The sequence below is a fragment of the Anabrus simplex genome, chromosome 1, assembly GCF_040414725.1.
Source record: "Anabrus simplex isolate iqAnaSimp1 chromosome 1, ASM4041472v1, whole genome shotgun sequence".
Classification (NCBI taxonomy): domain Eukaryota; kingdom Metazoa; phylum Arthropoda; class Insecta; order Orthoptera; family Tettigoniidae; genus Anabrus; species Anabrus simplex.
The window spans coordinates 412,588,537-412,615,731 of NC_090265.1; the positions used below are offsets into that span (position 1 = coordinate 412,588,537).

Here is a 27,195-nt window from a genome sequence, read left to right on the forward strand (position 1 = left end):
GACTCAAAACTCATTAGCATGTTGTGAAGTGCTATGTGTTAACAGTGTTACTTTACAGAGTCCCAAGGTTGGGCATTAAAGGCTTTGTCAAGGAACCGACTGCAGGCCTTTGAAATGTGGATGTATCGCAGAAAGTTCAAGATCTCACAGACAGACCATGTCAATAGCAGGGAGGTACTCTGTTATGCGGAGACTCATCTGAAGTCTTAACCCTCTCAAAATGCAGGTTAACGGTCTATTTTGGTGACACTTTTTGAAAATGACAAATACAACCTGATATAACTAATCTAAGAGGGCAAGACAGAAAAGAAACATGGACATGGGTGGAGAAAATTATCCTGGGAGTGGAACCTGTGACAATGGTTTGACATCTATGAGATGGCAACTCTGATATGGTAAACACAAAGTAGGAAAAATTACTCCATGATAGTCACAGACCTTCTGTACGGAGACTGCTGTGATATAACTTTACTGATTACGTTTTACACTTCTCACTAATCAAATCCATATGGTCTTCAATTTTATTACCTCAGGCTATGGAAGACTTTTACAAGGCTTAATATTTCTCTTTAAATAATTATAATACAAAAATATTTTGTGCTTACCCCAGAAAGACATGAAGATGGCAAAGAATACCGTGCTAGGATTATCAAATAAATAAGTAACTCTCGCATGAAGACATGTTTCTTCCAGATCCCAGTAGTCACAGAAATAGTCACAGAGGGGACACATTTTGATCTTCAAGTTCTTGTTGCAGATGTCTTCACTAAGGAAGAAGAATTAAATATATTGTAACATATAACTTCTTGTTTAACAACTTATCAGTCAATGATGTACTAACTCACCTCGGTTGATTGCTGTACAAAGTCAGGCAGCTGTAAAGGAAGCAAACCATTCCCACAATTGAGGCTGGAATTAACATGTGAGTGTAAAATCCAAGCCATGCAAAGTATAAGCCAATTTTCACTCCAAAATATTCCTTTACATAATCAAGAGGCTGGTAACGAAAAGATTTGCTCACTGCAGCCCACTGTGTATACAGAGTATACCTCCAACTTCCAGGTGTGCGTAGATCCCCCTGTTAAAAATAAAATAGAAAATGAACACCTGGAGGATAGATACAATATAGAAAGGCACTTTTTAGTCGTGTTTAAAGACGGACAAAGTCATTCACTATCACAAGACAAAGTAACAAAATGTACACAAAATAAATCAATAATGCACCATTGCAATAACCAAAATGTGCTGAATGTATAGACAATCGATACAATCATATCGAAACTGACAATGAAATTTTGCAGAGAGGATAAGGGACTATAAGAAGGTAATATACAAAAATGTAGCTGCCACTTCATGCTGTTGGGTCCTGAAATTGATAAGAAAATGTGTAATAAATTTGTAGGCATTAGCATATAGCTAGATGTGGACAGCCCTGGCGACCAGCTGAAGCGAGCGAATTACCTTAAGCTTACTGTGCAAGGCTGTTGACGCAAGTTTCTTTAAGAGAGCAGTCATAATTCCAGCTAATGATCTACAGCATGCATTACGTTATTTCCGTGAAAATGGTTTCTCTTCTTCCCATTAAATAACTTTGGAAGAAAGGGAGATGGGTCGACATGTGATAGAACTAACTGAAAATCATTCCATGGGTCCCACCATTGTCTTGGTGTCGTGTCTGGAGAGAAATAGTGGTAGTGAAAGTGATACTGGAAGCAGCAGCACCTCATTTTCATCATATGAAAGAGAAGACAGCACACTATTGCCAGATATGAGAGGTGTTACAGATCCGAGTTTGAGCCCCAAGTCTGATTTCTGTCAATCCAGTGAAGCGACACCGCAGTCACCTGACAAATCTATCAGTTCAAGCTATGCTTCCATGTCCACAGAAGAAAGTGAAACATGCTGTAAATCTTTCATTCAAGAGGAAAGCTCCACATTTATGGTGAAATATGGTGAGGAGTCGGGTAAGAAGTAGCTTTCACAAAAAAACTGTTGTATGGTGACCAATTAGAATCTACATTATCAAGTCTCGCTGAACACATGAAGCTGATGTATTAAAACATACTCTTTTGCTTTGCAGACGCAAGAAGGTTAAAGCAGAATATTTGCGATGTAGACCTGTGACTGTGGGCCTTGGAATTTTTAAGAGATATTTCAATGGGACAAAGTAATTTCAGTGCATCTACTGGCTGTTTGAGCTGTTTCAAGAAAAAGTACAGAAACAAAAGTAGAAAAATCACTAAATTTGTATCCTGTAAGTATCTGCAAAAAGAAGAGGAAAAAACAGATATAAAGTCGTGAAGAAATTTGTGAGAGCAGCTACAGAGCGATTTTTAGACTACACCCCTACTTAATATATGCGGCATTATTTACACTCAGTCTACTCTAGTTAGTTCTTGTGATTCATGTTTTGTCATTGAGCGGCTCTGCTAGCTATGTAACTCAACCTTATTTGCAAAACTTGACTATACAAAATATCTTGATCTTGTCTGCCATCTGGTGGCATTTTGAGAAACTGTGGCTTGTCCATGAGCTGCAACTGGATGTATTCTCTGTGTGAAGAGAGCGAGTCTTGATATCCGTGTACCCGCTCACCTGTACTTGATGGGTCAACACATGTTGTACTTTGTTGCCAAAGCACTATGGCAGCCACCAGACTTCTGCAGTTCGGATGCCGCATGGTTGGATACCAGCTGGTGAGCCCGTAAGCAAACAGATATGGGTTAAGGAGTGAAATTATTTTGTATGTGTTGTCTTTGTATACTTGGTAAACTGTGTTCTTAAAGGTAACTGTCATCTGGTGATTACTACTGGGAACAGCTGTCTTTTGAATTCTACCTTATAAAAATTTTGGTCAATAACTATACGTGAATACTATGGGAAAATTTTATTGATCTGAAAACTTGAACGATTGTGATTGTCTACATGTGTCTTCTGGTGTCTGTTTAATTATTACTGCTGTCTAAAGTCTACTATGGCAGATATTGTTTTGTGTGTTTTAAATACTGCAGGTATTTTATATCATCCTGGAATATTAATACTCGCTATAGAAATAATCAAAAATACATTCTTCATAAAAAGACAGTCACAGAATAACAAGGTACAGTTGGGATGGCCAGTATAGAACATTGACTGACTACGTAACCACGAATAAAGATGGTGGCAGGTACATCACAGATGTAAAGGTCATCCCTAGTGAAAGCATGGACAGTGACCACAGACTGTTGGTAGTAGACTTCAAACATAAGACAAATGAAACGCAGGAACTTATTATGAAAAAACCAAGGGTTAAAACTTGGAAGTTGCAAGAAGTCCAAATAAAGGAAGAATACAAACTAAGGATTCAACAGAATTTGCCGAAGTGTGAAGTAACCAGCATTAATGAAGAGTGGAAGGCCTTCAAAGACACCTTTGTGGGAGAAGCCAAAAACCTATGTGGAGTTACAAGATCTATCAAAAGAAAAAAGGAGACACCATGGTGGAATGATAGAGTGAAAACAGCGGTGAAAGAAAGAAACCAAATAAAGAAGGCACTGGACAAGGAAATACAAAAACAGGGACAAGAACGAAATGAACAAGAAATACGAAGACTTCAAGGAGTATACAGGAACAAGAAACTTGCTGTAAAGAACATTGTAAGGGAAGAAAAAGAGAAGAAATGGAATGAGTTTGCAGACAAAATGGAAGAGGACAGTAGAGAAAATATGAAATTGCTATACAGAGTAGTGAAAAACAAGCGAAGGGATCAAGAGACAATAAAAGCAATAGAACGTGATGATGGAACTCTGGCACAAGGAGAGGGAGAAATTAAACAAGAACTCAAAATCTATTTCGAAAAGCTGCTGAATGGAGATACAGAAAACATAACAACAGATAGAGGAGAGCCAAATCGAGGAACCATAACTGAACGACTAATTACATGGCCTGAGGTTGAAAATGCGCTCAAGAGCATGAAGAAAGGAAAGGCAGTGGGCATAGATGAACTAAGTGCAGATATGCTGAAAGCAGCGGGAATTCCAGGAATCCAGTGGCTCTACAGACTGCTCAACAAGATATGGAACGAAAATACTATTCCTGAGAACTGGATGATGGGCATCATTGTACCTCTGTTCAAGAAAGGAAGCCGACGAAAATGTACTAATTATCGTGGTATCACACTACTGTCTCATGTCCTGAAGATATTGGAAAAAATAATAGAGACCAGAATCAGAGATATTGTTGAACCAATTTTTGAAGAAGAACAGCATGGTTTCAGACCAGGAAGGTCAACTACAGACCTTATATTTGCAATTAGGATGCTAATGGAAAAATACTGGGAGAAGAACAAGCCTTTATTTCTAATATTTTTGGACACTGAGAAAGCATACGACAGTGTACCAAGGGAAAGAATTTGGCAATGAATGAAAGAACTTCAAGTGCAAGACAGCCTCATAGACAAAGTGAAAATGTTGTATAGTGGGAACAGAAGCTGTATTCAAGTAGGATGTGGTTTGTCGGACTGGTTTGAAACAAAGAGAGGAGTGCAACAGGGCAGCTCATTGTCACCACTTCATAATGGATGTAGTAATGAAATCTATTAAAAGGAAAGAACATGGAGATATCAAAGCCTTCACATTTGCAGATGATGTTGCGATCTGGAGTGACTCAGAAGAGGAATTGGGAGAGAGAATACAAAGCTGGAATGAGGAGTTTAAGAAATATGGTTTAAACATCAGCAAGACCAAGACGGTGGTGATGAAAGTGTATGGGAAAGGAGCAGAACCAATAGTCATGTTAAATGAAGCTCAACTGGACAACGTTCCAGTTTTCAAATACTTGGGTAGCGTTATATCAAATGACAACCTAGTAAAACATGACGTGAACAATCGAATCAATAAGGCAACACAATTTTACCACCAGGTAAGACACCTGCTGTGGGATGACCCATGAAAACAAAAATGACATTGTACAAGTCCTATTATACACCAATTCTTACATACAGTCTCGAAACCACAACACTGACCAATAGAGATAATTCCAAACTTCAGGCAGCTGAAATGAAATTCCTACGCACTATGATCCAGAAAACCAGGAAAGACAAGATTAGGAATGAGAAAATTAGAGAAGAAGTAGGAATAGATGATTCTCTCCTCAATAAGATTCAGATATCAAGACTGAAGTGGTTTGGTCACATGAAGAGGATGCCAGTAAACAGAACTGCAAGGAAGGAATTTTGACAGAAAGGTAGAAGGAAGACGAACCATGGGAAGGCCACGAAGGAAATGGATAGATTTAGTTAAGAGCGATGTACTGCTGAGAGGTCATGATTGGGACAAGTTGGTGGAGGAAGAATGGTACAAGGACAGAATGAGATGGAGGAGGCTCATATACCACACCCGGGAAACTGGAGATGGTTTAGGATAATAATGATGATGATGATGATGATGATGATGATGATGATGATAGAAATTTAAGGTACAAGGTGCTGTTATCTGACAATCTCTTTGTGATCGGTACATCTGAGGTAATGTTACCATTTATATTCAATGCGAAGACTTAATTTTGGTGCAATTTATTTTCAATGAGCTGTGGGCTCGATTCTGTATGCAGTTAGAATATGTGCATTGTGTTTTATTATTATTATTATTATTATTATTATTATTATTATTATTATTATTATTATTATTATTATTATTATTATTATTATTATGCTATGGGTTATGGCCTAAATTAATGTGTCATTGTCTCACTCAGTTCAGATATTCCTAAATAGGGATGCTTCTTAGGAAATGTTATTGTCATTGTTACATAAATATTGGCATGGATTTCTTATCAAATTATCTATATGTTATCCGATCTTATCATGTAATACTATTATTGTCATTGCATCATTGGTAACTGTCAGAGATGGTATCGTGAAAGGGCTTCGGAATGCTTTTGCTATTGAGATGGCTTGTTAATGCAAACTTGAAGAGTTGTGAAACCCAATAAGCATTTGTAGTGTAATATGAAATACAGCTTGGTGTGTTATGAGTCGGTGTTAAATTAAATTTCACCTTATTAATTGTGGTGAATGTATGGTGACTTAAAGGTATATTGTGAGTGTCGAGCACAGTGTTAATAATTTTAAAGGTTTTGATAAATTTATTAATAAACTACCAAGTGGTTTTTAAACATTATGTACGATAATTTATATTTCAGGAATGGTATACGATGACTGTCGATGTGCTGTGAATGACATTATATTAAAACTAGTATGCTCCTATTTGGTTAAAACTGAGCAGTGTGATTAATTATAAATTGTAATGAATTATTTGAAGAATTACTGAGGGTTACAAATATCTTATTGTGTATTGATATTGCTAGGAGGCCTCCTACTAAAGAAATTCGGGTGTTAATTAGATCACTTATCCTATTAATGAAATTCAGATGGTTATTATAACATTTATTTATCCTAATAAATGAAATTCTGGTGGTAATTATATGGCAATAATATTGTGAATGGATTTAAAGATTTTATTTGAAGGTAAAACTGGTGGGTTGAGAGTGACATACTCTAGTATGAGGTGACCATTTTATTATATCACAGGTAGTTATTTATTTTCATCTTAAAATTTCTTTCTTCATTTGGATTGTTTGTTTAATTTTTGTTTAATACCATTAAATTATTTTCAGTTTTATTCTGGGTCCTTATTCAAGTAGCTTAGTATGGTATTCATCCTATACTGTAGTATACTTGTTAATTCCCCACCTCCTGCTCATTTTTGAATATGTACCCCAGTTTGCTTTCAACATGGGCATTTGTTGAGAAGGAAAATTAATTTTAAAGGTAAGTGTCCCGTGTAATGTTGCTCCATTGTGTCTGATGTTTTGTTTGGGATTCCTTCACCCATTCCCAGCTGTTGCACACATTACCCAAGCAACAAATGTGGGACAGCGTGGCCAGTCTTGGTAAAGTCTGTCACTTGTATTGGTTCTTTTCTGTTGTGGTGTGGTGCCAATGGCATATACAACGCAGATCAGTTTTGTGCGTGAAATTAAAGCAGAAAGGACTCTATTGTTTGTTAGTGAGAAACATACGGAAACAGTTGTTCAATCAGTGTGCTCACACATTCGTACAGAATTATGCCTATAGTTAATATGCCCGGTAGTCTTTCCCCAAAATTATTCACTGTACAACAGGAAGGCAACTGCAACTTTCATTCCAAGAGTTTCAAAAGAAGTGTTTCATGCTGAAAATATAACTGTAATAGCCATAAAATCAGGAACAATGAGAAAAAAAGAAATTAAAGTATTGGTTTAAAGAAGCCTTCTTCCCATTTGCCAAAGACAAGTGTTTGTTGCTGTTAGCTTCCTGGACTACTTACAGTGATAAAACCTGTCTTGAAGATATTCCTCCAGGCAACAGTATAAAAATTATCCAGATTCCATCTGGCACTACAGGGAAAATATAGCCCTTTGATAAGTTTTCTTCTGGCAATTGAAGGCTTTGTTTTGCTGTTTAACAGACATTGTGCTGGTTTGTGAAGACTTGTAGTTTGATGTTTATCATAGAAACAACATATTGAAAATGCAATCCTTAATTAATTTCCAATTTTATTTCTCCACGGTTCAAGGATATGGTTAAACATTCGTGGCTCACAACCAACTGTACAACGGACAGCGCTCCCGAGTTTGAAGCGCCTGCAAAATATTACTTTCAAACAAGCAAGGGGAACTGTGAAGAACAATGTGGCCTTTAAGTGCATATTCGTTTGCGTGATGCCAAGAATATTAGTGTTTTTTATCATGAAATTAACGCACCTCATTTATGTTACACATTTGCTCCCTAACAGTAATGTGACCTTGGCGCATGGTAGACTGCCAGTTCATTCTATCTCTCTGCAGCACAACTGCAAGTCTACTCCACTGTGCGCCGTACCAGCCAACAAGATGCAAGGGTAGTCCAGAAGCTGCGTTGTCAAACGGATTTTCAATCAAGATTTTGACACCTTCCATTTTGAAATGGCAGTTAAATTTTTGAAGATCACTATTTTATGGTCTCTTCATCCTCCCAGTGAAACCTGGTTTCGATATGACCGTATCAATAGTTTCCTTGTGAGCTGAGAGCCTCTGAAGATGGCAGTGTATGACGATGTAGAGACTGTTGTTATCCTTCTGTGTTTTTATGTTAGTCCTTGTCTTCTCATTCTATTTTTCTTCTTCCAATGTTTATTTTATTATGTTCCCATCTTTCTATAAATGACTTGATTTATCACTTTTGTTGCTTGTTATTCAAGTATCAGTAATATGTGCAGGAAACCGTATATGATAGGGTAACAGACAGCCACTGTTGAGCAACAGAAATGTGTTTGCTTCCCCCTCACATGGATTAAATATTCCTTTTCAAATGATACAGAAGCCATGTCAGCATGTTTCTGAATTTAATTACAGGGGAATTTTAGCATATTGAAACTGCAGATAACTTTGCTGGGACATTGGAGCTTGTGTTGGTTGGAATATGTCCATAATAATGTCAGTAGGGAATTAGTGAGCGGAGGGACAAACTCATTGGTGTACAGGATCTCAATGCTCAACACATCATTAAATGAGAGGCATGTGCATAGCTCTATTCTTCTATGATGATGATGATGATGATTATTATGATTATTATTATGTTACGAAAAAACTTTACAGAGAATTCGGGCAGTATGTGATAGCGAAAAACTGTGGGTGAGCATTGACGAAACCACTGATTCAAGTGACAGAAAAATAGGAAATGTTGTAATTGGTGCATTGAAGAATGACAAAACTGCTTGCGAACATTCTTATTTGCTAGCGTGTAAAGAAATGCTTGCTGCAAACCATGTCACTGTAGCTAGGTTATTCAATGAAACCATGCACTTAATTTGGCCAAAAGGTATAAAATACGACCATGTATTGCTTTTCCTTACTGATAGTGCAGCTTACATGAAAAAGGCAGCCGAAGGTCTTTCTGTGAGCTTTCCGAAAATGATACACGTAACTTGCGTTGTTCATGCTCTACACAGGTTATGTGAAACTGTGCGGGCTCAGTATCCTCAAGTGGATAAATTAGTGTCTAATAGCAAAAGAGTCTTCGTAAAAGCACCCTCAAGAATCGATCCCTTTAAAGAGAAAAACCCGGATCTTGTGCTTCCTCCTCTGCCTATTGATACGCGGTGGGGTACCTGGCTTAGCGCTGTGGTATACTACGCAGACAATTTCGGAAGTTTTGCATTCGTTGTGAACGTGATAGATAAAAACATCGCGTCGTCAATTGAGATTCTTCAAGAGATACTAAAAGACAGCTCTTTGAAAAATGATTTGGCGTTTATATCTGCCAATCTAAGCATCTTTTGTAAAACTATAGACATACTGAAAAATCCACTAACCTATTGTCCGAAACAGTGAAGGAAGTGCGCGCTGTTGAAACTAAATTAGATTCACTCCCGGCTTCGCAGGTACAGGGAGTGTTAAAGGTACATACATACATTTTCATTATAGACTGTTATGCCTTTCAGCGTTCAGTCTGCAAGCCTCTGTGAATTTACTAAACGTCGCCACATTCCTCGATTTGCAACTAGTGTTGTGGCCTCATTTAGTTCTATACCTCTTATCTTTAAATCGTTAGAAACCGAGTCTAACCATCGTCGTCTTGGTCTACCTCTACTTCTCTTACCCTCCATAGCAGAGTCCATTATTCTCCTAGGTAACCTATCCTCCTCCATTTGCCTCACATGACCCCACCACCGAAGCCGGTTTATGCGTACAGCTTCATCCATCGAGTTCATTCCTAAATTAGCCTTTATTTCCTCATTCCGAGTACCCTCCTGCCATTGTTCCCACATGTTTGTACCAGCAATCATTCTTGCTACTTTCATGTCTGTTACTTCTAACTTATGAATAAGATATCCTGAGTCCACCCAGCTTTCGCTCCCGTAAAGCAAAGTTGGTCTGAAAACAGACCGATGTAAAGATAGTTTCGTCTGGGAGCTGACTTCCTTCTTACAGAATACAGTCGATCGCAGCTGCGAGCTCACTGCATTAGCTTTACGGCACCTTGATTCAATCTCACTTACTATATTACCATCCTGGAAGAACACACAACCTAAATACTTGAAATTATCGACCTGTTCTAGCTTTGTATCACCAATCTGACATTCAATTCTGTTGAATTTCTTACCTACTGACATCAATTTAGTCTTCGAGAGGCTAATTTTCATACCATACTCATTGCACCTATTTTCAAGTTCCAAGATATTAGACTGTAGGCTTTCGGCACAGTCTGCCATTAAGACCAAGTCGTCAGCATAGGCCAACTGCTTACTACATTTCCACCTAATTGAATCCCTCCCTGCCATTTTATACCTTTCAGCAGATGATCCATGTAAACTACGAACAGCAAAGGTGAAAGATTACAGCCTTGTCTAACCCCTGTAAGTACCCTGAACCAAGAACTCATTCTGCCATCAATTCTCACTGAAGCCCAATTGTCAACATTAATGCCTTTGATTGCTTTTAATAATCTGCCTTTAATTCCATAGTCCCCCAGTATGGCGAACATCTTTTCCCTCGGTACCCTGTCATATGCTTTCTCTAGATCTACGAAACATAAACACAACTGCCTATTCCTCTCGTAGCATTTCTCAATTACCTGGCGGATACTGAAAATCTGATCCTGACAGCCTCTCTGTGGTCTGAAACCACACTGGTTTTCATCCAACTTCCTTTCAACGACTGATCGCACCCTCCCTTCCAAGATGCCAGTGAATACTTTGCCTGGTATACTAATCAGCGAGATACCTCGATAGTTGTTGCAATCCTTCCTGTTCCCTTGCTTATAGATAGGGGCAATTACTGCTTTTGCCCAATCTGAAGGTACCTTACCAACACTCCACGCTAATTTTACTACTCTATGAAGCCATTTCATCCCTGCCTTCCCACTATACTTCACCATTTCAGGTCTAATTTCATCTATTCCTGCTGCCTTATGACAATGGAGTTTATTTACCATCCTTTCCACTTGCTCAAGCATAATTTCACCAACATCATTTTCCTCCTCCCCTTGAGCTTTGCTGTTCACAACACCACCAGGATGATTTCCTTTTACATTGAGAAGATGTTCAAAATATTCCCTCCACCTCTCCAGTGATTCCCTGGGATCTATTATGAGTTCACCTGAATTACTCAAAACACTGTTCATTTCCTTTTTCCCTCCCTTCCTAAGATTCTTTATTACTGTCCAGAAAGGTTTCCCTGTTGCTTGACCTAGCCTTTCCAGGTTGTTACCAAAATCTTCCCATGACTTCTTTTTGGATTCAACAATTACTTGTTTCGCTCTGTTTCTTTCATCTAGATACAACTCCCTATCTGCCTCGGCCATTGTTTGGAGCCATCTTTTTACGTTTACAAGCTGCTCTCACTTCAATCATTCCACAAAGATGTTCACCTTTTCCCATCTTTACACACAGTTGTTCCAAGGCATTCCCTGGCTGTTTCTACTACAGCATTCCTGTATGCCACCCATTCACTTTCTATATCCTGAACCTGCTTACTGTCTACTGTTCGAAACTTCTCACTAATCATATCCATGTACTTCCGTCTAATTTCCTCGTCCTGGAGATTTTCTACCCTTATTCGTTTGCAGACAGATTTCACTTTCTCTACCTTAGGCCTAGAGATACTTAGTTCACTACAGATCAGATAGTGGTCTGTATCATCGAAAAATCCCCGGAAAACTCGTACATTCCTAACAGATTTCCTGAATTTGAAGTCTGTTAAGATATAGTCTATTATGGATCTGGTACCCCTAGCCTCCCATGTGTAGCGGTGAATAGCCTTATGCTTGAAGAATGTATTCGTAACAGCTAAACCCATACTAGCACAGAAGTCCAGCAAACGCTTCCCATTCCCATTAGCTTCCATATCTTCCCCACATTTACCAATCACCCTTTCGTATCCTTCAGTTCTATTCCCAACTCTCGCATTGAAATCGCCCATTAGCACTATTCTATCCTTGCTGTTTACCCTGACTACGATGTCACTCAATGCTTCATAAAACTTGTCAACTTCATCCTCATCTGCACCCTCACATGGTGAATACATGGACACAATTCTAGTCCTAATTCCTCCAACTGACACATCTACCCACATCATTCGCTCATTTATGTGCCTAACAGAAACTATGTTCCGTACAATGGTATTCCTGATAAACAGCCCCACCCCAGACTCTGCCCTTCCCTTTCTAACACCCGTCAAGTACACTTTATAATCTCCTATCTCTTCCTCGTTATCTCCCCTTACCCAAATATCACTTACTCCTAGCACATCCAGATGCATCCTCTTTGCTGACTCAGCCAGTTCTACTTTCTTTCTTCCATAAGCCCCATTAATATTGATAGCTCCCCATCGAATTCCATTTTGTTCACCAAGTTGTTTCCAAGGAGTCCCTCGCCTGTCAAATGGGAGTGGGACTCCATTACTCCCATAGGTCCGAGGCATGCTTAAAATGTTCTGAGCTCAGTCGATTCATGAAGCAGGATGCTGCCCTACTTGCACATAGTCCAAGTGAGGATCTCTCCTCTAACGGGTTATGGACCACCGGTGGATTGTATAGTCCTAGCCGCCTGAGCACAAGGAGGGCCACGACTCAGAATATGTCTGAGATGCCCACTCCCATTCCATAGCAACTGGTATCCCGATTCTCAGGACCACTTACAAGGCCACTCAGCCGTTGCCCATGGTTCACGAACTAGGACGTGACTACAGTAACCCACAAACATGAACCATCTGTTAAAGGTCAAATATCAAAATTTGTTTGCCGACTCGTTGGCTGAACGGTCAGCGTACTGGCCTTCGGTTCAGAGGGTCCCGGGTTCGATTCCCGGCCGGGTCAGGGATTTTAACCGTAATTGGTTAATTCCAATGGCACGGGGACTGGGATATCCCGGCACTAAAAGCCATACGACATTTCATTTCATCAAAATTTGTTCAGGAAAAACAGAGGATTTCAAACAATGTGCCAAATTTCTAATGTATTAGAGGGTGCTCATGTTGGCGAAACTGATGGTGTTATTGTTGGTGACATTCCTCTCTTTAACTATGCTCGTGTGACTTCCTGTGATGTGGAGCGATCGTTTTCGCAGTATAAGGCGTTCTTTAGAGATAATTGGCATGCATTTGTGATGGACAATTTGGAGATGACCTTTGTTGTTCACTGCAATTCTGAGACTACTTCTAGCAACTAATATTCCAGCGTGTGATGGGTGAGTATGAACTGGTACTATTTTTTCAAAGATGATAGGTTGCTTTTGCCATATTAAAAAAAAAACATTACCTTTAAAAAATAACCATTCATAATATCTACTCTGGCATATAAAAAATTAATATACCATACAGCACATTTCCATACACAGACATCATTTTGCCTTAAGGAGCACGTTTGGTAGCACCATATTCTAATACAAAACATTATACTTATTTACTTTTTGAGCGCGAGTAGTTATGTGATATTTAAAGGAAAATAATTTCAATTTTTTATCACATATTTTGAAGTTTTTCAGCACATAAAAAATAAATATTTTTCACATTTTTAGCACATAAAAATCTGCTCTGTAGTAATAACACATCCAATTTTCCTATAACACCAAAATCACGTTAAAAAAAGAGTTTTTACTAAACGTAAAACCAGGGCATATTACACTCAAGCAAAATTGAACTGTCATGCACAACAATTAACTGGATAATATGTCTAATTTAATAAGGCAATTCTAGTGTAAAAATAATGGGGAACAAAAGATCCTAGCAAAAACCTTTCCTACTTAAAGATGGACCTACAGCACAGACATTTAATTGTAGTAGTCTTTTCAATATTACTTCATGCATCACAAACTTGCAGTTGGTTGTAAGAAACTTGATGTCTTTGCAGACTATCATGTATCCCATGGACCAAAAAGTATAGAAATGGGAATTTGAAAGCAAATGCGCGACATTTTCAATGAGAGTATCTTATGTTATTTTGGCTTTGTAGTAAGAGGAGACAACTTTGATCTCTGGATGACACAAGGTCAAATTACACTGTAAGAGACCCAGCAGCTGAATTCCCAGACACTGATCAACACAGATTTGCTGAACAACTGGCAACAGTTTTCTAAATGCAGTTCAGACAGCTAAAGAACACAAGAACTGGGGAAGGATTGTGTCACAAGCAGTCACCACAACCCTGACAAGGGGTACAGAATGAGGAGGAGGAGGAGTGATGATAGAATACTCTACACTCTATGATTACAAGAAGAGGGACCAATGTATATAGCCCATAAAGAAATATAATTACCTAAAAGCCACCAACAAAGGTGGTTTTAGAATCTAAAGAATTAAGCTTTAAAAAAAGATCAAGTAGACAGAGATAAGTAGTCCACTCACTTGAGAGAATAAATTCCCATATTCTCAAGCTGTGAGTTCAAAAGAGTATAGTGTAGTGGGTTTTAATATGTGAATTTCGTACCCTTTTAGTCACCTTTTAAAGGGAGTCGATCATAAGAAACTTGATGCCTTTGAAATGTGGTGCTATTGCAGACTATCATATATCCCATGGACTGAAAAATGTAGAAATGCATTCATCATCAAGGAAATGGGAATTCAGAAGCGAGCTCGCTTTTGAATCTTACTGGTCTATCTTCTTACTGATACCCGTTTGATTTTTTTTTTTTTTTTTTTTGCTGGATTTAACATCGCATAAATACATGAAAAGTTTCTCAGTGAAGCAAGGATGGAGAAGGCCAGGATTGGGAAAGTAGTGGCCTTAGCTGTAATTAAGGTAAAGCCCCAGTGTTTGCCTGGTGTGAAAATGGGGAACCATAGGAAACCATCTTCAGGGCTGCTGACAGTGGGATTTGAACCCACCATCTCCCAAATGCAAGCGCACCACTACATGACCTGAAGTGCATAGCCAACTCACTTGGTTGAAAGAAGAAATTGGTTTGGAAATATTCAATATAAAAGTTAAACTTAAAATGACTGTACACTTACATCATGAAGAGGATAGGCAGCTGTGTAAGCATACTCTGCTATGAGGCGTTCAATGCCAAATGAGAAAACATCGTCCTTATTCTCAGAGAATGGCTTTCGATCTAGTATAAACTGAACAATTCGAGAATGAATGGCTGGAGTAAAGAATCCCTCAGCATTGGTATCAAATCTGCAACAAAACATCATAACATTTATTCTAAAGACATAAAAACAAAGAAATATGGCAAAATTTAGATAACCATGCTAGAAAAAAAAATTTCATTTACGTGGGAAAATGAGCAAATGCGTCAGAAGTGGTGCAATAAGAAAGTCAACCAAAATACAGAAGAATCCCTGTGGATCATACAGCTCATTAAGAGTCTTTGCCTACCACAATAACTGCTGCCCAGCCAGATGGCCTGCAGATAATAATAATGGCGTATGGCCTCCGGAGAGGCCTGGTGCGCGTCTTTTTCTCGTAAAAGGCCTATTATCAGATCAAAACAAAAATTAGATGTATGGCTTCTCAGGCGTTTGCTCTATTAACCAGCATTTCGTCTTAGGTCTGACACTAGACTCGTCAGAGTCTGATGCTGGGGTGTATGCAGGTGAAATTTATCAGAAGCCTATTTATGCGGCACAGTCTGATAACTGCATACGGGAGATAAAACTCCACAATGGAATTAATGCCCGTCTAGCAATTCCAAATGGAAATTCTAAATTCCCATGGAGGGAATTAGATATTTTTCCACCAATAGAGCATATCAAAAATCAGATCAAAAATTAGATGTATGGCTTCTCAGGCGTTTGCTCTATTAACCAGCATTTCGTCTTAGGTCTGACACTAGACTCGTCAGAGTGGGATGTGTCAGACCCTACCCACTGATGCTAGGGTGTATGCAGGTGAAATTTATCAGAAGCCTATTTATGAGGCACAGTCTGATAACTGCATACGGGAGATAAAACTCCACAATGGAATTAATGCCCGCCTAGCAATTCCAAATGGAAATTCTAAATTCCCATGGAGGGAATTAGATATTTTTCTACCAATAGAGCATTCCATTCCAAAAGGCCTATTAGGCGACCTGCATGTCTGTGAAGATGAGGGTCCTACCTAGGATGATTTCTAATGCTGAATACGCCACACACACCCAGCTCCCGAGCCATTGGAATTAACCAATTAAGGTTAAAATCCCCAACCCGGCCAGGAATTGAACCCGGGACCCTCTGAACCGAAGGCCAGTAAGCTGACCATACAGCCAATGAGTCGGCCTGCAGATATTGGTGTTTCACATGGTCAGCATGATATCATCTTTGGTAACATTGCTTGGCTTTTCTGACTGGCCTCAGAGCCTCCCATGTCAGTCAGCTCCTCTGTTGGTCTTGAGGCTGAGTGAATTCCACTCCAGCACTCAGTCCAGGATTAAAAGCCTTGGACAAGCTAGAAATCGAACCTAGGGTCTACGAGTAAAAGACAGAAGTAATCACTAACTATGCTGACTGAAAATTTCAATATCAAGAAATGCATAGGCAGATCTAACACATAACATATTCTGGTAGTTCTACAGTAAATAAAAGAATATAGAAAGGCAGAAGAAATTCAAGTCACAATATTTCCAGAATATTTTCCAGAATAAAGTTGTTTAATTTTTCTTCGATAAATTAGAAACTTAAATTTCCACAGTTTTACCATACCATCACTTCTCATTCTAATTTTATACACAAAATACTCACAATAAAAATCGTAAGACTTGAAAGATAAGATCACTCCTGTGTGCTATATACTGGTATTACACTCACTGTTCAGACTTAAAAAATTTGTCCTAGCCTCAATATTACCCTGTGACTGCTAACTTTAATATATGATGATCATCTTTTGTCACAGTACTCTTTGTCTCCACAGCAGCCTGTGTTTGATGCAGAAAAACTCAACATAATATTTTTATTTTTTTAACTTTCAACTTAAAGACACTAGTAAACTAATGCCACACGAATGAATAAACTTGATTCTTAATAAGTTGGATAATAAAATGTGCTAGTAGAAATTTATAACAAGAAAGATAGCAGCTTAAATAAATTTTCTAGTATTGAACAAATTTAAAAAATTCCTTGAAAGAAGTTGAAATAATTCCAAAATACAACTGACTGTATGTAGAATATACCTACAGATATTCCTTATCCCGGCTGTATACAGCTGTGAACCGGTGACTCCTGGGTGGGAAGACCTTTGTATCAACATGGAATTTGCTCATGATGCGGTGGAAGAAGGAGTTTACCTCATCCAATAATGTGTTTGTTTTATCATGTACTTCTTGAAAGGCAGGAATCTGTTAACAATAAAAAAAATCTAAACAAAATGATTATGAAAGGAAAATGTCTTTGCATTACAATATAATTCCTTCCCTCCTTTGGTAACAATATTCTTTTTAGAGCATTTTACAGACTGAAGAATATAATAGTGTACAGTACCTGTAGTACTGTCTAGAATGACTAGATTGAAAACTCCAACCATGAGAATGAGATGAACAGTGTAAGAAAACAGTTAATTTTTCTATTCCTTCTAGACCATACCTCAAGCAATACCCAATTACACAGAATATATCAAGATAAATGCAATCTAAAACAAATCAAATTAAAATAAAACATATAATACTATCATCTGAGAACTTAAAAACAAACATATGATAACTGGTACCTATATTCAGTAATCAAGGACAACTTGTTAATGAGAACTCCAAGTCATTCCCATCAATTTCATACACAGTCCATTCCTTCACTCAGATAATGTATTTCCAATGTAGGATTTATAATTACATCTATCCCTTTTACCTTCTATTGACTATGATAATACTCTAAGTGGCTTCTTGCAAATATCTATATATATATAAAATAAGAGTTTTGTCTGTACATTGCTCAGAATTTTAAAATAATGGTATTTCTGTATTGGTCATGTCCACAGTAACAAGGGAATACACCTTTTACTTTTCTGTAATTTCTGTAATTTCTGTCTGTCTGTCTGCATGTACGGCTAAAGAGAATAATGAAAATCGGTATGTAAAGTCACAGGCTGAGCCACTACAATCTAGGCTGTAAATCATTTTATTCACGCTGAGTGAATTGGTAGTTTAGGGGAAATACTGAAATTTAATTTTCAATTTTTATTTTTTATTTTTCTATTTGTTTTGCATTGCACCGACACAGATAAACCCCATGGCGACGATGGGAGAGGAAAGGCCTAGGAATGGGAAGGAAGCGGCCATGGCCTTAATTAAGGTACAGTCCCAGCATTTGCCTGGTGTGAAAATGGAAAACCATCTTCAGGGCTGCCAACAGTGGGGTTCGAACCCACTATGTCCTGGATGCGAGCTCACAGCTGCACGCTCCTAACTGCACGGCCAACTCGCCCGGTAATATTTATATTATTAGTGGTCCTATTGATAAATACTACATAACTGAAGTTATATAGAATTAAATTCCCGATCATTTATGTCTTGTACATTTTTACTGTACCGACTATGATAACACATATATTCATGAATTTGTATTTTTGTTGCTAAGTCCATATCAACGCTGAGCCATGAGAAAATGGGTTAACAGAACTTAATGAAAATCGGTTGACCCTATCTACAATGTCTCAATGCTGAATAAAACTTGTCAACTTCATCCTTTTCTGCACCCTCACATGGTGAATACAATGAGACAATCCTTGTCTTAATTCCTCCAACTGCCAAATCTACCCTCATCATTCGCTTATTTACATGCTTAACAGAAACTATGTTGCATGCAATAGTGTTCCTTATGAACAGCCCTAACCCAGACTCTGCCCTTCCCTTTTTAACACCCGTCAAATACACCTTATAATCTCCTCTCTCTTCCTCGTTATTTCCCCTTTTCTGAATATCATTTGCTCCTAGCATATCCAGATGCATCCGCTTTGCTGACATGGCTAGTTCTACTTTCTTTCTTCCATAAACCCCATTAATATTGATTGCTCCCTATTACATTACATTTCATTCCCCAAGTTGTTTCCAAGGAGTGCCTCGCCTGTCAAATGGGAGTGGGACTCCGTTACTCCCATAGGTCCGAGGACTGCTTAAAATGTTCTGAGCTTGGTAAATTCTGTTAAGCAGGATGCTACCCTTACTTACACATAGCCCAAGTGAGAATCTCTCCTCTAACGGGTTAGGGACCACTGGTGGATTGTATAGTCCTAGCCACCTGAGCACAAGGAGGGCCATGACTCAGAATATGTCCTAGATGCCCACTCCCATTTCGTAGCCACTGGTATCCCAACACCCAGGATCACTTTCTAGGCCACTCAGCTGTTGCCCATGGTTCACGAAGTAGGACACGACTACAGTAACCCACACCATGAACCACACTATACTATCCAGGATATTAAATTTCATCTTAACATTAGCCCGCTGCAACATACCATTCCATGATCATGGGGGGGGGGGAAATAAATCTCATAAAAAAGGGAATTTTTTCAAAGTGTAATTATGGAAGTTCATATTGACAATGAGAAAAAATCCTAAAATGCAAAATGGACAATTATCACTGTTGTCAAAAGCAGTTTTGAAGTCAACTGTTCACAAAATTTAAAATGATCCATTTTTTTTGGATATAACCCAGGATCAAGGGTTATGAGGTTCATGTTGTTGGTCCGTATTGAACTGAGATAACATATAAATTATAAACAGGAGAGTTTTCCACCTATTCAATACATAGTTGTATTTACAATGTTATTTACATTACATGGGACTAGTTTCAACCCTACTCGGGGTCATCATCAGCCATATTTAAACATACACAATATTTGACGAAATCCTAAAACATGTTTCTAAGCAGTAAGAACCTTATGAATATATAATTTACAATATGATGTGTGGTTGAATTAAGCATGGTGCTATGGCGCTCAAATGTTGCAAATGAAATATTACGAGTGACATAGGTGAGTAATATATAATATAAGTAGGCCTACACTAAACACGCTAAAAAGTCTGGGTATAAAAGTACAAATGAGATGCTCTGTATTGTAGGTCATTTTCAGTATGATTTTAGACACATGGTATATCAGATGGAATTCAGCAGGTCCTGGTAATACATAATGGTTATGGATCGAGTGCTATGGTACTAAGAATGAGCACAATATAACATGACACATATAATAAAAGTATACAAGTAAGTATAATGTTTAGTGTGTTTAGTGTACTTACATATTGCTCACCTATGTCACTCGTAATATTTCATTTGCAACATTTGAGCGCCATAGCACCTTGTCTAATTCAACCACACATCATATTGTAAATTATATATTTATAAGGTTCTTACTGCTTAGAAACATGTTTTAGGATTTTGTCAAATATTGTGTATGTTCAAATATGACTGATGATGACCCCGAGTAGGGTTGAAACTAGTCCCATGTTATGTAAATAACACTGTAAATACAACTATGTATTGAATAGGTGGAAAACTCTCCTTTTTATAATTTATATGTTATAACCCAGGATACAACTACATCTGAACAACTAAGTGTTGTGCCTAGTTATGTAGAAATTGATGCAGGCAGGTCATTAACTATCCACAAATCTTTTATTGAGTTTCATGAAATGGAAGACCAAACAGGGAAGACTTTTGAAAATAAAATTTCGAAAATAATGGAAAACAATGAGTTGGATCTAAATAAATCTCATGGTCAGGGATATGATGGCGCACCTAACATGGGCAGCCAATATCAATATGAGGGACTGCAAGTGCGTATCAAAGAGAAGGTGGTGACAGCTGTTTATATACACTACATGGCTCACAACTTAGATTTAGTTTTAAATGATTCTATCAGTGACATCTCAGACATTGGAGACTTTTATACATCCATGCAGGAAAAATATGTGTTTTTCAGTAAAATTTGACCACACTGGAAAAGAACTGAACAATGCAATTAATAATGAAACAGTCAAACAAACACTAAAAATAACTTTGTCTTGATAGATGGTCTTCGCAGTTTGACAGTTTGTTCGCATTGAAAAATGGCTCTGTGCAAGTAATGACATGCCTTGAAAACAAAATCTGAATAGAGAGATGGAGGTGGTGGTGATTATTGTTTTAAGAGGAAGTACAACTAGGCAACCATCCTCTGAATAGAGGGAGGCCACGGTAATAAAAAGCTGACTGAACAGTTTTGAGTTTGTGGTTTTGCTTGTGTTCCACTACAAGATATTATGGTCAATTAATTCTGTTTCAACGTATTTTTAAGGTAATTCCACTGATATTCGAACAGCTATGTTAAAACACGTTCAGAATAATATGTCACAATTGAGATTAAATTTTATGAACGCAGTTTTTTAAAGTTAGTGAAGGAAATTGCAAAAAAAAATGGAAAAAAGATCCAGTTTTCAATAAAACACGATGTCACGTCGTGTCACGTCAAAAGGGTCTGTGATCAGTTGGCGATTGATGAAAGAACCCAAACGCAGGAAAAAAACAAAAAAAAATCTGAATATTTGCGTTTAACAGTTGCCTGGATATAATAATCCAGAAGCTTTCAGTACACTATGAAAGCATGAAAGATATGTCAATGATATTTTTGTCCTGCAACCAAGAGAATTTATTAGCTTAGGAGGGAAGGAAGTTATGGTAAAAGCAAATATAATTTGTGAATATAATCCAACCAATTTATCTCCTATCCTTCCTGGAGAGATTATACCTAGTAAGTTTCTGACCTCTTATGTTGAAAAAATCCCTGACCAGTAAATCTACCGACATGATGCTGACGTATTTGAGCACCTTCAAATACCACCGGACTGAGCCAGGGTCAAACCTGCCACGTTGGGGTCAGAAGGCCAGTGCCCCAACCGTCTGAGCCACTCAGCCAGGCAAAATGAAAACAACAAACAACACCATGTAACCATTTGTGCATCTTTTCACAATCGTTACCGGTTACACAGCATAGAATATCCTTGTTCAAGACTGTTACAGGCAACCAGAAATGGTGGCTTTATGTGAATATCAAAAATCAAAAAGAATGGATAAGCCTATTAATAAAAAGAAGAAGGCAAGCCCACATCCAAGAACTGATGTCCATCCAGAAAAGATCATCTGGTAGGACAAGGAGGGTGCCATATTTTCGAAGCTGTTTTCCAGAAATGTAACTGTCACTGCTGACGTTTACTGTCAACAACTGAGATGCTTTGTGGCTGCAATGCAAGAAAACAAGTTGACATCAAGTATTACTATTGCACAATAATGCATGCCTGCATCCAACTAATTTGTTGAAAGCTTGTTTGAGAGGTTCTTCCACACCCCTCTTTCTCCTGACCTTGCGCCCCTCAATTTTTACCTTTTTTTAAAATAGAAAGACATGCAAGGGTGCTCTTTTCATGATAAAAATTATCTCTGCGCTTGGCTTGTCAACTTTTTTAATGTTCAATTAGTAAATTTCCCCCGCCCTGAAACTAATGATGATGATGATGATGATGATGATGTTTGTTGTTTAAAGGGGCCTACCAGCTACAAGTCATCGGCTTCAAATGGTATGAGGTGAACAAAATTAACATTAAAACTTCAAAATGTATCCACTGACTAGCGTCTAAAACTAATGAGGATGAAAAAATTATCATAAAACAAAAACAATCAGTCCTATTCACAATGCCTTAAGTACTGGGATGATACTTATGTAGAGGGGTCCAAAATCCAGGTCACTGGCCCTCATAATGGTACTAATCACTGGTAAAGCAGAACTAAGGTGTTCTTCCTATAGAGGTACTAATCACAGGTAATGGAGGCTCATGGTGTTTCTTGCATGATGGTACTAATCACAGGTAATATACACCCATCGTATGTCACATGCAATGGCACCACTCACAGGTAACACAAACCTATGGTGTTTTGCACATAACGGTACTATTTTTTTTTTTTTTTTTTTTTTTTTTTTGCTAGTTGCTTTACGTCGCACCGACACAGATAGGTCTTACGGCGACGATGGGACAGGGAAGGGCTGGAAGTGGGAAGGAAGCGGCCGTGGCCTTAATTAAGGTACAGCCCCAGCATTTGCCTGGTGTGAAAATGGGAAACCACGGAAAACCATGTTCAGGGCTGCCGACAGTGGGGTTCGAACCTACTATCTCCCGAATACTGGATACTGGCCGCACTTAAGCGACTGCAGCTATCGAGCTCGGTTCGGTACTATTAACAAACAATGCAGACCCATGGTGTTCCTCACATAGTGAGACTAATCAAGGGCGCAGTTCCTCACTTAGTGGAAGGAATCACAGTACATGTATACTCATAGTGTTGTTCACATAGTGCTACCAATCATAGGCAATGTAGACCCATGGTGTATCACATATTAAGGTAATGCCCACAGGCAACACAAACCTATGGTGTTCCTCACATAATGGTATTACTCTCAGGCAATGCAGACCAATGGTTTTCATCACAGTGGTACTTATCATGGGTGCCAGTCAAACCCGTGGTGTTTCTAAAAAGTGGTGCAAACCACAGACAACGTAGATCCATAGTGTTTCTTATAAAGTGGTACTACTCATAGGAAATGTAGACCCATTCTGAACACAGTGGAACAGACCAGTGGAATGCATACAATGACACTTATCACAAACAACGCCAAGATCCATAGTGTTTGTCGCATAATGGTACTGCTCCTATGTAACGTAGACCCATTGTTTCCCTCGCAAGGTGGTACTAGTCACAAGTAACGTTGACCCATGGTGTTCCGCATGTAATGGTACTAATCACAAGTAATCGCACGGTTCTAATATCATCCCTTGGACGCCCCTTTAAGTCGCCTCTTACAGCAAGCATGGGATACCATGGGTGTATTCTTTGTCTGCATTCCGCACCCACAGGGGGTTGTGTTTTTGGTCTGTGAGAGCTATTTTATTTCACTCAAGTCCACCGGTTAGAACCCCGCCATCCGCTATGTGGGAGTATCACCTCTCGCCCTCCTACGCCAGCGTAGTAGGTTCGTAGGGCATGGAATTGAAAAATTGCCCCAGCATTGGCAGAAAGTTATCTATAACGCATGACATATTACTGATGATGATGATGAAAAAATATTAACATATCTTGTTACAGCTAAAATGCTACAAACTTATGCATCAGAATAATTGGCAAAATTAAGTCTGGCTTGCAGGGCCTCTTTGATAAGTAAAGTGAACTTAAGGCAAAACTTAAAACTGAGTTTAAATCTAACCAGGATGAACTTAAATCACAACTTCAATCCTATCAGGATGAATTTAAGATAGAATGTAAGAACAGCCAGGATGAAAATCAAGCTGAGTTAAATGATCTTAATGGTGGACAGAACAAATTAGAGAAGGAATTGATGATCTTGAAGTAAAATTAAAAGTGACATTATGCAGGGCTCAGATGCCAAGGAATCACAAGAACGAACTGCTGGCAATGCAATGAGTGCAGCCATCTGAGGAAGAACTATCTGTAGCTGGTATAATCAGTCAGGGGAAAAGAGACGCTCTCTGTCACTGGAATGTCACGGCTCAAGGAGAATTTGAGGAAGGACTGCCAGCAGGAGGTAGCCTTCTATCCAAGGAAATGAGTAGCGATGATGATGATGATGATGATGCTTGTTTTTTAAAGGGGCCTAACTAGGTCATTGGCCCATAATGGTACGAAATGAGACGAAATGTAATGACAATTTAAAATTCCAAAACTCCAGAATTCAAAACATGATGACAAAGAATGAATGGATGGATATGGATTTAAAACAATCAGTGGATCTGACCCATAATGCCCCACATTCCCTGAAACTAGCGTTAAACAATAGTATTACTGACCAAGGGACTTCTTCTAAAGCACAATCCTGAATCAATGATGCTTGTACAGTAGTCTAAAGGAGTCTAAAATCCAGGTCATCGGCCCCTCATCATAATGGTACTTATCGCCAGGAAAGTAGAACCATGGTATTTGTCATACTGCGGTACTAATCAAAAGTAGTGTACACTCGTGGTATTCCACACATTATGGTGCTACTCACAGGTAATGTAATACAAACATGTAACACAGAGCTATGGTGTTTCTCACATTGTGGCACCATTTACAGGCAACTCAAACCTATGGTGTTCCACACATAGTGGGTACTAATCATAGGCAAGGCAGACCCATGGTCTCGCTCATAGAGTGGTACTAATCACAGGTACTGTAAAACTCCCCCTGATTCACACACTGTCACTACTAATCACAAACCTATTGTGTACCTAACATGGTGGTATTACTTGCAAGTAAAGACGACCCATAGTGTTCCCCACGTGATGGTACAAATTACAAGTAGTCTCATGGTTCTAATTCGATCATCCCTTGGTCGCCCATTTTAGTCTCCTCTTACGACAGGCAGGGGATACCATGAGTGTATTCTTTGCCTGCATCCCCACCTACAGGGAGATGTGTGTCTCGTCCACGAGAGCTATTTTATTTTGTTCAAGTCCACCAGCAAGCCAGTTAGGACCCCCCTATCCGCCATCTGGGACGTGTCACGAGGGAGTATCACCTCTCCCCCTGCTACACCAGCATAATAGGTTCATAGGAAATGAGTAGCAGCTGAAGAAAAAAAGGTCTCATCGGCACCATCATTACCATCCTCTTGCTTCACACTGAACATAGTCACCAAGATCGTGGATGAATGACCTGGAGATAGGTCGTGCCATATAACAGACACAAGCAACATAAACTTAGGGCAAAACTTAAAACTGAGATTAAAGCTAGCCAGGATGAACTTAAATCACAACTTCAATCTAGTCACTGTCACTATGCCACAGGCGTTACCAAAGAGCGGATAGAGAGGGAGCTAAGCCACCCTTATGTGCTACGGACGCCTTTGGGAGATATTACTGGACTTATATTGGGACAGAGAAGTCTACGGCCCGGACCTTCATCGTAAAAATCACTGATGAGGTCATCTTGGGGCTCGATATGCTCTGGGCTAATGAAGCAACAGTTTATATGAAACATGTACTATGGTTGGATCATCAGAAATTTAATCTCCGACACCCTGGAATGCCCTTGAGTATTGAGGGTAACAGTACCTAACAAGGAAGTGATACCGCCCCACACTGACTTGGTGGTGATGGCACAACTGGAGGGGCCAGAGCAGTAGTGGAACTTGGACTAACAGCTACCAAATCTGGACTTTAAACGGCAAGAATTCTGATGCTGGTACAAATTCTCAGTGTGACATTGAGGGACCAATGGATATCCAGTACGATCAAGCTTGGGATGTGTGAACCAGTCAATTGCTTTGAACCTGCAGACAACAAAGTCACACACAAACGGCTGAAACAAGGGAGGAAGATGACAAGCTCTGGAGGATGATATTTGATGCCAGAAAACACCTAAAGACAGATCAGTTCAAGGAGCTCAAGAGGGTGATCATGGTGTTCAAGGACATCTTTACAATAATCAGGGATGACTACAGTAAAACCAACAGGATGTTCCATCATATTAACACCAATGATGTGATCCCTACCTGTCAGTCACTCTGTCAAGTACCTGGCTAAAAAGACCGAGATGGACTAGATGCTGAGCGACAAGCAACAGAGTGGTGCAATTGAAGAATCCAACTGTCCATGGTCATCCCCAATAGCGCCGGTAAAGAAGAACGGAGAGCTCCGCTTCTGTATTGATTATCGGAAGCCGAATGACGTCGCCAAGGAGAACTACTTTCTGTTACCCTGAACAGACAACACCTTGGACACCTTATCTAGAGCCCAGTGGTTATTAACCCTGGAAATGAAGTCAGGATATCGCCAGAAGGCACTGCTTCTGCAGGACAAGGAGAAGACAGTGTTCTCCATCAGCCAAGGTTGTGTCAGTTCATTGTTATGACCTTCAGACTGCCTAATGCACCTATGATTATTGAGCACTCTAAAATTTCTATACCTGAGAAAATATGGTGAATTTCCTTTAACTATGAGCTATGAGTGTCTGCTCACAGATGCCCAATTCAAATATCAAATCTTGTACCTTAATTAAGGCCACGGGCATTACCTTCCTAATTTATGAAATATGATATTTATATACAAATTAGTATTTTTTTTTCATTATGGAAAGTCTAAGATCCTGATGAGGAATCAGGTTTTTCACAGCATATAAAAAATTAGATGGAAGCCTTTCTTGTTGAACTGCAATCCATAAACTTAGAGTGCCAGTCAAGTTCGGATGGCTGTAAGTGTAAAACTT

At 38.9% G+C, this 27,195-nt stretch overlaps 1 protein-coding gene across 1 annotated transcript in view; it reads right to left on the bottom strand.

Annotated features, from left to right (window-relative positions):
• LOC136856865 (anoctamin-1) overlaps window positions 1-27,195 on the bottom strand; it is a 286,578-nt gene that overhangs the window by 112,137 nt on the left and 147,246 nt on the right. Inside the window, exons 5-8 of the mRNA XM_067135069.2 lie at window positions 17,152-17,312; window positions 15,007-15,175; window positions 846-1,078; window positions 606-766 (exon numbers count right to left, since the gene is read on the bottom strand). Of these exons, the coding sequence (XP_066991170.2) occupies window positions 606-766; window positions 846-1,078; window positions 15,007-15,175; window positions 17,152-17,312 (724 nt within the window). The remainder of the gene's footprint in view (window positions 1-605; window positions 767-845; window positions 1,079-15,006; window positions 15,176-17,151; window positions 17,313-27,195) is intronic.